This window comes from Dendropsophus ebraccatus, chromosome 7, assembly GCF_027789765.1.
Source record: "Dendropsophus ebraccatus isolate aDenEbr1 chromosome 7, aDenEbr1.pat, whole genome shotgun sequence".
NCBI lineage: Eukaryota > Metazoa > Chordata > Amphibia > Anura > Hylidae > Dendropsophus > Dendropsophus ebraccatus.
The window spans coordinates 93,820,163-93,833,897 of record NC_091460.1 but is presented as its reverse complement, the minus strand read 5'-3'; the positions used below and the strand labels follow the sequence as shown (position 1 = coordinate 93,833,897).

Sequence of the window (13,735 nt, the reverse complement as noted above, 5' to 3'; positions counted from 1 at the left end):
CTAAACCCCAGGGCAGCAACTGGGCGACAGTCCCTAGCCTAACTAGGGATACGGACTGAACTAGGGAGTTCAGTCCAAGGTCGAGCACAGGAGGTATCGCAGTACAAAAGGATGAGGCAGAGGCAAAGTCTAAGGGCCCCATTCCACAGTAATGATAATCGGGTCTGCACCAGGGCATCTGCTCACGTTGTACCTATGCTTTACTCATGGTTTGGCTTCTTTTTTGTATTAGGTTTTCATTTCATGTTTCAATGATACTATGATTTTCTATTGCACATTTGCGATATAGCGCTTTGCTTGTTTATATTTATTAGTATCTATCGAATATATATTTTTTTGTTGGTTGCACATTTTGGAGCCATATCTGTTGTTTATTTGACATACTTGTTTCATGTGGAGCAATATTAACATTCTTGATTTCCTGGTTTAGTAGGGAAGTATTTTGCTCCCCTACTTTGTTCTGTATATACCTTTGTGGTTTTTTAATTGTCTTTATTCTGCTGTTTGTTGTGATGTCTTGTATTTTGTCCCAATAAATATTGTGTATTGTATGTATATAGTGGTGTGCGCTTAAATATATAGTGTCCAGCTTTTTTTCTTTTCCTTTGGTGAGGAATCAGGAGAAGACATGAGACCGGTTGTCTGCTCTCTGGCAGCAGAGCATGTAGTGTGAACAGGTCAGAGAGAAATCGGGCGTTGGCTGATTCTTCCAGCCGAATTCACACACACAGACTGAACTCTAACAAGAACATTTGCAATGAGGAGCTGCTGTGCAATGCCGAAGCGCCTGTCATTCTTATACCGAGCAGGAGAGAGTACATTCACAACAGGAGCTGGTGAGCAGTGGCATTCTGCCACAGCAATATATAATACTTAGTCTTATTTACTAGTACTGTGGAAGTCTTACAAATCTATCTATGTGTCTTAACAATTGCAACTAATGGTGCGTTTACACAGGCAGATTTATCTGACAGATTTTGGAAGCCAAAGCTAGGAATGGATTTGAAAAGCGGCAAAATCTCAGTCTTTCCTTTATGACCTGTTCCCTGTTTATCATCTGTTCCTGGCTTTGGCTTAAAAGATCTGTCAGATAAATCTGCCTGTGTAAACGCAGCCTTAGCCTAAATAGACTTTAAAGGGGTAGTGCGGCGGTAAAGAATTATTGACAGAATAACACACATTACAAAGTTATACAACTTTGTAATGTATGTTATGTCTGTGAATGGCCCCCTTCCCCGTGTCCCACCCCCCCCCACCCGTGTACCCGGAAGTGTGGTGCGCTATACATACCTGTCACGTGCCGACTCATCTCCGATCTTCAGTCTGCGATGTCGTCTTCGGACGGCCGGGGCGAATCCCTCCGAGCGTCCCGAGTGCTGGCCGCCCTCTTCAGCGTCATCAGATGCTCAGCCGCGATTGGCTGAGCACAGTTTGGCTCAGCCAATCGCGGCTGAGCAGCTGATGACGCGGCCGCGTCATCGGCTGCTCAGCCGCGATTGGCTGAGCACAGTTATGCTCAGCCAATCGCGGCTGAGCAGCCGATGACGCTGAAGAGAGCGGCCGGCACTCGGGACGCTCGGAGGGATTCGAAGACAACATCGCAGACGAGTCGGCACGTGACAGGTATGTATAGCGCACCACACTTCCGGGTACACGGGTGGGGGTGGTGGGACACGGGGAAGGGGGCCATTCACAGACTGTAATGTGTGTTATTCTGTCAATAATGCTTTACCGCCGCACTACCCCTTTAATCTCTTACTGCCAAGTTTGCACACTTTTCTATTATTTATACGGACCCAATTGGAACTTCACATTGTATTACCTATACTTATATTTCGATTTTTATTTTTCTCCTGTGACATTTTTATTTTTTTCATTTCTATTTTATTTTTTCTAGTTTTTTTTTTCCTTTTGTTTTTTTAAGAAGCAATTTGTGTTTATCTACATTTTTTTTTTTTTTTTATTGGTCAAAGAGCAGAACAGATGCCAATACATACAAATGGATTCACATTGCACTTCGGGCCCTTTTAAAAGGCCATAATGAAAAATAAAAATCAATATGAGGAAATGGCAGCATGATATGGCTTAAATTGCCAAATATCCAGGTTCTAATCTCTGCCTGAATAAGGTCCAAAATCAGCATAATTTGAATACTAGATAATAATCCACTATTAATTTTTCTACCCCAACATCCAACTCCCCCTCCCCTCCCTTCCCCTCTCGTCCCCGGAAAGTGTCCATCAAGACAGCCTCCTATGTGGTAGCTGCAGTTTACCCAGTGTGTTCATTAACGCTTCCTTATTGTACCACTCCGTATATCTGAAAGTCGTCATTAGTTGCTCTATTTCTACATGTGTAAATTGTTGCTCAATAAAATCTACATAAATTTTACTTATTTTATTTACCTACAATAAATATCTAATTTGAGGACCTTTCCCCCTTCTCATGTATCTCTTACAACTATTCGCTGCCAACACCTATACTTATCAAGCAATATGGGGCCAATTATGGATATCTCACTATATCCCAGCACCCAAACTAATCCCAATATATCGCAATGGTACAACTAATCTCCATATAACACAATGGTAAAATTTTTTCTACCTTCGGAAGAATAAGTTCTATAAGACTACAAGGAAAGACTTATTAATTCTTAAAATTTAAAACATGATGTGCAATGCAATACAAAAGCTAATTGTCAGATTAACCCCTTAACGACAGGGTGGGCTTTAACGCAAACGGGCATACACTTACGTCCGAGGTTTCCCCGATTGCTATAATGTATAGAAGGCCATCTCCGCTTGTCGGCACGGGGAGCCAGCGATCGCTGCTATAGGCTGATCAATTCAGATCAGCTGAAGGCAGCTGAAAACAGCTTTGGCGATTGGTGATTTCCGAGACAGCACCAATCGCCATTAGTGACCCAGCAAAAGATGGCGCCGGTGCCAACCCCACGATCGACATGATGGGCCGGCCGATCAAATAGTTAAAAAAAAGTTTCCCCGTGTTCTGCACCCCTCAGTTAGGTAGCTGAGGGGTGCAGAACAGGTGTGTATAGTGTAGGTGCACTCAGGGGCGTAGCAAATGTCTCCTGGGCCCTGGTGCGAGAGGCCAACTTGGGCCCCCCCCCCCCTCCTTTCACGACCAAGTGATGCTGTTGTGTGTGTGTGTATGTATATATATATATATATATATATATATATATATATATATATATATATATATATACACACACACACACACAGTGGTGCCTTGGATTATGAGCATAATTCGTTCCAGGACCGTGCTTGTAATCCAAATCCACTCTTAAACCAAAGCAAATTTTCCTATAAGAAATCATGTAAATGCAGACAATTGGTTCCACACCCCAAATATATTTATTATTCTGTACTGTACAGTAATGGAGATGATGGGAAACACAAGGGCTGACAGAGACTGCAGGGAGCATGAAGGAATGAGCAGGGCAGATGTGGGCACATACATGCAGCACTCTCTGTCCGGGGAGAGAGGGGTTACAGCTATGGAGAGATTACCCCCCCCCCCACAGTCCTGTCCCCTGATGTAAGCCCCAGCCTGAAGGGGATCTGCTATGATTTGGAAGGTGTTTAGAGTACAGTGCTGTAGACCCCGCTATGCAGGCCATGCCCCTTCTCCACTCACGCTCCCACCCAATACAGGAAGTTCTTAAACCAAAGCAATGCTCTTAAACCAAGTCACAATTTTGAAAACTGTGAGCTCTTAAACCAAAACGCTCTTAAACGAAGTTACTCTTAAACCAAGGTACCACTGTATATATATATATATATATATATATATATATATATATATATATATATATATATATATATATATATACACACACACACACCAAGACAGATATTACCTATTACCGCCATACTGTTACCGACCAAATCCTGTATACTGAGACCAATATTACCAGTAATACCAGTATATAGGGAGGAAACATTACCGCCACACCACAACCACCACCATCACCACCATATTGTTACTGACCAAATCCAGTATACTAAATCACCTCATCCAGTCATATAGAGGTGGCCCCAGCTCTACACAGGCTCTATACACCATATACATTACTGTGCAGTTATATCAGGTGACTCACAGGAGACTTCTTTTCTGATCGGAGTTCTTTCCTTTTCATCTTCTTCTCCATCCGTCCTAGGCCGTTATGAGAACTTCTCCGAGCCACGAATCCACAGAATCTGCCAGACAGACATATTAGGCTCCACACTCTGACACCATCTCCATCTCTCTACACACTGCACATCTGTACTGTCCCCTTTACACCCTCATTTAGTGGGTAGCCCTGACTCTATGTGACCTCCTAATAATATATGCCCCCCTCTGTGTATTCCCTCTCCCCCTATGTTGCCCCCCCCAAATAGATGGCCCCCTCTACCCCCTCCCTTATAGATGGCCCCCTCTACCCCCTCCCTTATAGATGGCCCCCTCTACCCCCTTACGCTCCCTTATAGATGGCCCCCTCTCCCCCCACCCTCCCTTATAGATGGCCCCCTCCCCCCCCCCCCCTCCCTTATAGATGGTCCCCTCCCCCCCCCCTCCCTTATAGATGGTCCCCTTCCCCCCCCTCCCTTATAGATGGTCCCCTTCCCCCCCCCTCCCTTATAGATGGTCCCCTCCCCCCCCTCCCTTATAGATGGTCCCCTTCCCCCCCCCCTCCCTTATAGATGGTCCCCTTTCCCCCCTCCCTTATAGATGGTCCCCTTTCCACCCCTTTATAGATGGTCCCCTTTCCCCCCCCTCCCTTATAGATGGTCCCCTTTCCCCCCCTCCCTTATAGATGGTCCCCTTTCCCCCCCTTTATAGATGGTCCCCTTTCCACCCCTTTATAGATGGTCCCCTTCCTCCCTCCCTTATAGATGGTCCCCTTTCCCCCCCTCCCTTATAGATGGTCCCCTTTCCCCCCCTCCCTTATAGATGGTCCCCTTTCCCCCCCTCCCTTATAGATGGTCCCCTTCCTCCCTCCCTTATAGATGGTCCCCTTTCCCCCCCCCCACCCTCATAGATGGCTCCTCTTTCCCCCCACCCTCATAGATGGCCCCCTCCTTCCCCCCACCCTCATAGATGGCCCCCTCCTTCCCCCCACCCTCATAGATGCCCCCCTCCTTTCCCCCCACCCGTACAGGCTGATAAAAAAAACAAAACTTAACTCACCTGACATCGCGCTCCCACGTTGATCCTCACTCCTTCGATCTGTCCCCGGCTGCTGCGCGGCTGCCGGGGGTGTCGCGTCCTATCCCCGGCAGCGCGCGCATCCCAGAACTCCCTGCGCGCCGGAAACCGGAAGTCAGGGCCCAAGGCGCGCAGGGAGTTCTGGGATGCGCGCGCTGCCGGGGGTAAGACGCGACACCCCCGGCAGCCGCGCAGCAGCCGTGGGAAAGATGGAGCCAGACTCTTGTGACCGCAAGCAAAACAATGCTTGCGGTCACAAGAGTGATTGATCGGGGGGCCCCGCGGGCCCCCCTTGTGGCGGGCCTGGTCGCGGCGGCGACCCCCGCGACCACGGTGGCTACGCCACTGGGTGCACTATACTCACCTGATCCCGGCGTCCAGAGCGAAGATCGGCGGTCCTGCGGCGTCCTCTTCTTCCGTCGGCTCCCGTCGGGTCTTCGGGCTCTTTGTGTCGTCTAACATTGAAAATCTTCAGCTCTTCTTGCTCTTCCGTCGAATATCTTCGGCCGCTTCACTCTACCGCCCCCTAGCGGCTGATCAGTGTATATTATTCACTGACCAGTTCCAATTTTTTTTCTTCTTTTTATGCGCCCTAACGTCGCTAAGTGCTGATCAGCAACTCCTTTCTGGTGTAGGGGCTTTCCCCCCTATATCCTACTGCCACTGTCTGCTGATAAGTACCGCACAAAAGTGAGGGATTTATCAGCAACTCCTTTCTTGGCATGGGTATATTTTTTCTTACTGTCAAAAAAAAAAACCCAAAAAACACTACATTACACCACACTACATGAAAAAGTTTTACACTACACTACACTACACATTTACGTACACCATAGACTAATCCCCGTATAAAGTTGGCCCCAGGGTGTTTTCGGCAACGCTATTATTGCCTCAGACACGGAAACAGCCAGTGAGGATTAATGGGGGGGATACATTTTTCCTCCATTCATCCTAATCATCCAGCGTAGCGTATGCTGACCCCCAGGCACGTCTTTTCTGTCAGCAGTATCCCAATAAGAGATCACGGTACGTCAAGTGGGTTTGTACCCTTAAAGTGTATAAAGGAAGGGACAGCCGAATCCAGCTCCCAGATGCCCCCCCATCCTCCAAGTTAGTGGGAAGATCGTTTGGAAACTGATCTTCCCACTGCTGGAAAAAGGTTACCACCTGTACGGGGATAACTTTTGTACCAGCACCCCCTCTTCCGGTCCCTCGCTGATCCGAAAATACCAGAAGCAGTAATAGAGCCTAATATTTAGCAGCCATGGAGCGGACCCAGCGCTTCTGGATATTAAGGACCGAATATCGCACCAGGGCAACATTTTCCAGGTGACGTCCCCCACACTGGAAAGTGGGAGATCCCAGAAGAAGTGCAGAGTGTGGCGTAACAGGGGGATCAGAAAGGACACCATTTTCCAGAGTTACTCCTGTCCTGATCACCCCAGCCTCTGCATACAGGATCGCTTCAAGGCATACCACATGTCATTGGAGTTCTACATTTTCTACATTTTTCCAGAGATTATTCTGATTTTGGAGTCGGGAAGGAATTTTTCCCCGTGATGAGGCTATTGTCGTCTGCCTCACGAGGGTATTTTGCCTTCCTCTGGATCAACACAGGTTGAATTTGATGGACACCTGCCATTTTCAACCTTATTAACTAATAATTGGCCTAATACTCCCAAATAAATTAAAATTGCCCATTTTCCACAGCTAAATAGGTATGTCCGCCATTCCCATTAGAGACTTACCATGATGCAATTACAAAGCCTATGTGCTGCCAGGACAGTAGAAACCCCCCACAAGTGACCCCATTCTGGAAACTACACCCCATAAGGAATCTAACAAGGGGTGCAGCCGGGATATGGCCCCCTGGTGACGCGCACATTTGTGCCGTGAAAATGAAAAGTGTTTGTTTTTTTCCACGGCACATGTTCTACATATGTGCCCATCACCAGTGGGGTCCATATGCTCACTGCTCCCCTTGTTAGATTCCTTATGGGGTGTAGTTTCCAGAATGGGGTCACTTGTGGGGGTCTCTACTGTCCTGGCAGCACAGGAGCTTTGTAATTGCGACATGGCCTTCATCCTCCATTTCAGCCTCTAAATGACGCTCTGTCCCTTTGGTGGCTTGCCCTGTGCCCGTTACGTCCACACATGGGGTATTTTCGTACTCAGGGGAAATTACCCTACACGTTTTGCATTGATTTTCTTTTTTAACCCTTTGTGGAAATAGAAAATCAAGGCAAGACCAACATTTGAGTGTAAAAAATTTTTTTACACTAAAATCATTGATCTTGTCTTGATTTTTTCATTTTCAAAAGGGGTTAAAAGTTAAAAAAAAAAAAAAAAAAAAAAATGTGTAGAGCTATTTCCCCTGAGTACGAAAATACCTCTCATGTGGGCATAAAGCGCTATGCGGATGAAGGGTAAGCCTCCAAAAGGAAAGGAGCGCCATTTGGTTTTTGGAGGCTGGATTTGGCTGGAATGTAATTGTAAAAGCGACATGGCCGTTAAAATCCATTCCAGTGAAATTCAGCTTCCAAAAGCCAATTGGCACTCCTTCCCTTCGGAGGCTCGTCCTGCGCCCGCTTGGCACTTTATGTCCACGTGTGGGGTATTTCCGTACTCGGGAGAAAATGCTTTGGATGTGCTTTTGCAGAGTTTGGGGGGGTGCAGTTTCTGAAATGTGGTACTTTGTGGGACTTTCTAACATACAGTCCCCTCAAATACACTTTAAACCTGAACAGGTCCCTAAAAATATCTAATTTAGAAATTTTACTGAAAATTTGAAAAATTGCTGCTGTTTTAAGCTTTAAGCAAAAAATGAAAGATAGTTTAATAAATGCTGCCAACATAAAGTAGACATATTGCTAATGCTATTTAATATATAATTTATGTGGCATAACCATTTTCTGTATAAGCAAAAAAATTCAAAGTAAATGCATTTTTTCACAATTTTTCACGTTATTTATTTTTTTTTTTCATAATGATTCGTTATAAGTATCGACTCCAATTTACCAGAAATGTAAAGTACAATATGTCAAGAGAAAACAATCTCAGAAACAGCCGGATAGGTAAAAGCACTCCCAAGTTATTAATGAATAAAGTGACACAGGTTATATTCATAAAATTTGTCTGTCCTTAAAGAAGAATTCCACCCACCCCCAGAAAAATAAAACCTATTGACACATTGAGGCATTAGTAGTGGCTTCCTTTCTGTCCAGTTTATACCTTGTCTGGCTGCTGTCAATGCCCCCTGCACCCTGATATCTTTTAACTGCTTCCTGCTTTGACATCCTGTTTGAATCTTTGTCAGTGCCTACAACTCCCAGCATGCCTCACTGCACTGTCTGTCTCCCACCCACTTCAGTCACCGCCCACTTTCCCTAATTGGAATTACTTCCCTGCCTCCCTGGATCTGTCCTATGTGTCAACCATACAACTACTACCCCCAACATACTTTATTGTCTGTCAGCCATACTGCTACTATCCCCAACATACTATACTGTGTGTCAGGCATACTACTACTAACTCCAACTACTATAATAAAAACAAAAAGAGGGGGAAATGGCATTATCACATGCGTAATTGCACTATTAAAGGGAACCTGTCACCCCCCGTGCCGGGGCGACAGGCTCCCGACCCCCGCTACAGCCCCCTATACTCACCTGATCCTGCCGGGTCCCGCTTCTGGATCCGGTCGGGTCACTGAGATCTCAGCCGCCGCAGCCCGGCGCGCGCTGAGAGATGAGTCCAACGCTCATAGAGAATGACAGGAGAGTCCAGCGCTCCGTCATTCTCTATGAGCGTTGGACTCATCTCTCAGCGCGCGTGCCGGGCTGCAGCAGCTGAGATCTCCGTGACCCGACCGGATCCAGAAGCGGGACCCGGCGGGATCAGGTGAGTATAGGGGGCTGTAGCGGGGGGTTGGGAGCCTGTCACCCCGGCACGGGGGGTGACAGGTTCCCTTTAAATTATTATATTTCTGATCTCGCATGGTATACAGTGTTTGCACCAAAAAAAAAAAAAAAGTCATATATGCAAACATGGTACCAATCAAAGCTGCAGATCATGGCACACAAAAATGACTCTCAGACAACCATACAGGCTAAACAATTTAAAAAAAAAGTTATGGGAATCAGAATACAGCAATTTTAAACATATGTATTTAAAAAAAATAAAAATAATTTTTGTTAAATTTGTAAAGTGTAAGTTATAAATAAAATGAACATATATTGTTCCTTTGTAATAGTACGGACCTGAAGAATATAGATAACATGTCAGCTTTATTACATATTAAACAGTCGAAAAATTGGGGAGCATTATATTGAATTACAATGGGGGGGGAGCAACGTCGCGCCCCGCCCAGCCCACTAAGCATATTCATATATGCATAGTGGGCTGTATACACCGCCGCTGCACAGGGAAGCAGTCCCACCGGAGACAGGCTGCTTCCAGCTCATGCGCAACCCCCCCCCCCCCCCCCCCCCGGGCCACCGCCGAGCCTCCCGGAGATCCCTCAAGACGTAAGTATAAGATAAACTTTATACTTACGTCCTGAGGGACCTCTAGGAGGATCGGCGGTGGCCCGGGGGGTTTGCGCAGTGGTATAGGCTTTCTGCTCATTGAGCCTGCCTGTGGTAGACTCGGTGAGCAGAAAGCCGATCGGACCGCACGGAGGAAGGTAAGAGACCTCTGGCAGTACCATACAGCGATCGGGCGTTTAAGGGGTTAATGACACTCTGCAGCCTGTCATTTAAGGTGAGGACCCGGCTGCATAGCACAGGACATACCGGTACACCCAGGGTTGTCTGGGGACAGTCCCCCATGGGGTACAGGTACTTCCTAGGTTGCCTAGGGGTTAAAGCGACTCTGTACCCACAATCTGACCCTCCCAAACCACTTGTACCTTCGGATAGCTGCTTTTAATCCAAGATCTGTCCTGTGGTCTATTCGGCAGGTGATGCAGTTATTGTCATAAAAAAAACAAATTTTAACCCCTTAGGGACCAAGCCTATTTGGGCCTTAATGACCAGACCAAATTTTGGAAATCTGGTATGGATCACTGAATTGGCTTATAACTCTATAACTGTTTCATACATCAAAGCGGTTTTAAGATTGTTTTTTTGTCACATCTTGTACTTTATCCCAGCAGTAAAAAACTTTGATATAATTTTCTTAAATAGATTAAAAAAGCAAAAAATGTGAGAAATTTAGAAAATTTTTCTTTTTTTTCAACTTTTAACTATAATATTCTACGTACATATGTAATTTCTGAAGATTTTTTTTTATCATACATATATTTCCATCTGTTTCCTTTGTTTTGGCATTAGTTTTTTTTGGGGGGGGGAAATACTCAAATTTGAGAACGTACAAAATTAACCATACTTTTTTTGAAGTTTTTTTGAATTTTGAATTGCATTTTATTTCCTGCACCAAGCCACGTTTCAGAGGCTCATACGTTTCGTAACAATAGCAAACCCCATTCTGGAAACTAGACCCCATAAGGAATTCATCTAGGGGTAGAGTCAGTATGTTAACCCCACAGTGTTTGGACAAAATTAACGCAAAGCAAGTGAACGTGAAATAAATTTATCTGGTCAGATTTTGAAAAATGAGCCTGGTCATTAAGGCCCAAATAGGCTTGGTCCCTAAGGGGTTAAAGTAGTGGCTGTGACGTCACATGTTGGGGCTATAGTGGCTGTGACATCAAGTTATGTAAGGATCCGCTAGCCGTAGCAGTGGCTGTGATGTCACACATTGGGGTTATGGTTTTATTAGTGGGTGTGTCGTCACATATTAAGGATGATATACAGGAGGGTGTGACATCACATGCACCTGTGTGCCAGGATCCACAGGCTGATGTTATAGTAGTGGCTGTGACATCACACGTTGTGGATGATGTAATATTAGTGTGTGTGAAGTCACATGTTGGGGTTATAGTGCGTTTCACATGTTATGTATACAACACCGTAGAGACGCACGATGCACCGAAAAATCCATTCTAATATTGATTCCTGGGGGAAAATATTAGTTCGGTACCAGGATTCCCTGGTAGTCGATACTTTACCGTCAGGCTGCACAGCGCGGCTTGAAAGAGAACCAATCAGCCCAATAGGGCTGATATGGATCCCTGGAGCAATGTACAAAGCTTCTGCAGCAGCCGCGGCACGTACCAGCCGCAGCTGCAGCAGGAGCTTTATAACGGGGAAAAATGACTTATTCCCCTGGCTCCTGACAGACACAGGCGGGGAAGTAGTCATCTAGGCGGCTCCCCGCCTGTGTCTAGTCACTGTACTCTGCCTGTCAGCGCGCCAATGATTGACGGGCAGAGAGGTCTGTTACTGGCCTCTCTGCCTGTCAATCATCCCGTGCCGCGGCTGCTGCAGGAGCTTTATACATTGCTCCAGGGAACCATATTAGCCCAATTGAGCTGATATGGTTCCATTTAACATAGAGCATTCTGCAGAGGACATGGCGGGCAGCTACCTAAACATCTGGCATCTGTAACCTCCTCGACCCACCCCCGACTCACAGCACAGCACAAACATCAAATAGGTCACATATATTCAAACGGGGTACCAAATAAAACTACAGATTAAAGTGCAAAAAATGATATCTCACACCACCGCCCTACCGGCCGAAAGATGATAAGACTAGGGCAATTTTAAAACATTTTTTTAAAAAAGTAAACTTTATTTTAAAAGTAGTAAAATGAAACAAAAGGTCCATAAATTACTATTACTGTATAGTGGGGGCCTGAAGAATATAGATAACACGTCAGACATCATTTATGCAAATAAAGTTAGTATGGAACAAACTTCTGGTCTTGTGACATCATTACACCACCAGTATCTGTGTTCCGGGATCTGTTTGCTGATGTTCTGGTAATGGCTGTGGCATCACAAGTTGGGCTGATGGTATAACAGTGGCTGTGACATTATGTTATGTATACTGCACTGATACATGTGTGCCGGATCTGCTGGCTGATGTTATAGTAGTGGCTGTGACATAGTAGTGGCTGTGACATGTTGTGGATGAGGTTATATTAGCAGGTGTGACGTCACGCGCTGGGGTTATATAGTGAGTGTCAAATCACATGTTGGGGTTATAGTGGGTGTGACATCACATGTACCTGTGTGCCGGGATCCGCTGGCTTCCCACTCCCTTCCCGACCAGGAAGTGGACGTCGCTGAGCACCTCGTTGTTGAATAGGAAGGTGAATCGCTCCCGCACCGTGGTCTTAGTGGCCTGCCAGTTGTAGACGGGCTCCCGGTGCAGTAGGCCGGCAGCCGCAGGAGGGGGCGGAGGCGGGGCCGCAGGGGGGGAGGCCCCGCTGGAGGACACTGTAGACGCTGCCTGGTTACCGGGGGCCGTGGCGGCGGCGGCTCCACCGCTATAGTTGTAGGATGATGCTGAGGAGCCAACGCGGTTGCTGGGGGTGCTATTACCCACTACCCCGGGGAACGACAGGCCACCGCTCCCTCCTGCCGCCATCTTGGATGGTGGAAGCTCCGGTGGGCGGGTGCAGACAGACTGGGATGGTAGTTTACCAAACTTGTTTACAAACAGTATGGGGCAGCAGGTGCGCATGAGGAGGGGAGGCCACGGAGATGAACGGCACCCGATACCAGACCACACGCCCAGACATCTGGCTACACATCGGCTGCAGCGCCACAGCCAGGAGCACCCATTGCTCAAAAGCATTTACGTCACGAGGCCTGGACAGAAAAATATAGCCCAATTCCCCTCAGCGCCCTCCCTCACATTAGTGTCACGTGATCTCATAGCCGCACGTTACCTTTAGCCGTGTGACCAGGGCAGCAGGAAAGTCCTGTGATAGGAAACATGGTGCCTAAAGCTGCTGCCTCACACAGAATCCAGAATTAGGCTATGTTACCACACTATAGTCAGCTCTGCCATTCAGCGGTCATAGTGGGGTCCCGCCTCGGCCGCTGAATGGCTGAGCTGCCTTGAGACGTTACAGCAGACGTCGCCGTAGCTCTGACCAGAAAGCGGCCACGGGGCGGCGCAATCTGGGAGCTATTTCAACCCCCTCTCTGGCCATACACAAATTATACTGCAGTGCCGGAGTACCCCTTTAAGCTGCCTTAACACTACCCCTTTTTTAAGTAAAAACGCCTTGGATCTACAGTAGGAACAAAGCGAATATTTTTGTTCAGCACGTCAGGCTGCGGGCTTTGAAGTCTGCTCCGCTCTGTGCAGCGCCTCCCAGGGTGCTGGGAAAAGATGGATCCAGTCCTGGAAAACTGGGAGAAGATTCATCTTTTCCCAGCACCCTGGAAGGAGCTGCACAGATCGGAGCAGACTTCAAAGCGCACAGCCTGATGAACCGAATGCAAATAGGAACGAAGTTTTGTTACTACTTTAGATTCACTCATCTCTTAATACTTGCAGCCCCATGTTGGCTGGGACTCAATGGAAGTTTATGATTTCCTTCGCACACATGGGGTTTTTCTTTTTGTGGCGTTTTTCTCTTCTCTCTGGCATTTTTGCAGCT

The 13,735-nt window shown here is 46.8% G+C and overlaps 1 protein-coding gene across 3 annotated transcripts in view; it reads right to left on the bottom strand.

The window, feature by feature from the left end:
• LOC138797578 (BTB/POZ domain-containing protein 2-like) overlaps window positions 1-12,941 on the bottom strand; it is a 550,827-nt gene extending 537,886 nt beyond the window's left edge. Inside the window, exon 1 of one of the 3 annotated variants that reach the window (XR_011363952.1) lies at window positions 12,350-12,941. Coding sequence is in view for 2 of the 3 variants with exons in the window: in XM_069977918.1 (XP_069834019.1) it covers window positions 12,350-12,921 (572 nt within the window). In the remaining variant the exon portion in view is untranslated. The remainder of the gene's footprint in view (window positions 1-12,349) is intronic. The other 2 variants (XM_069977918.1, XM_069977917.1) reach the window with 2 other exon arrangements.
• Window positions 12,942-13,735: the final 794 nt, after the last annotated feature.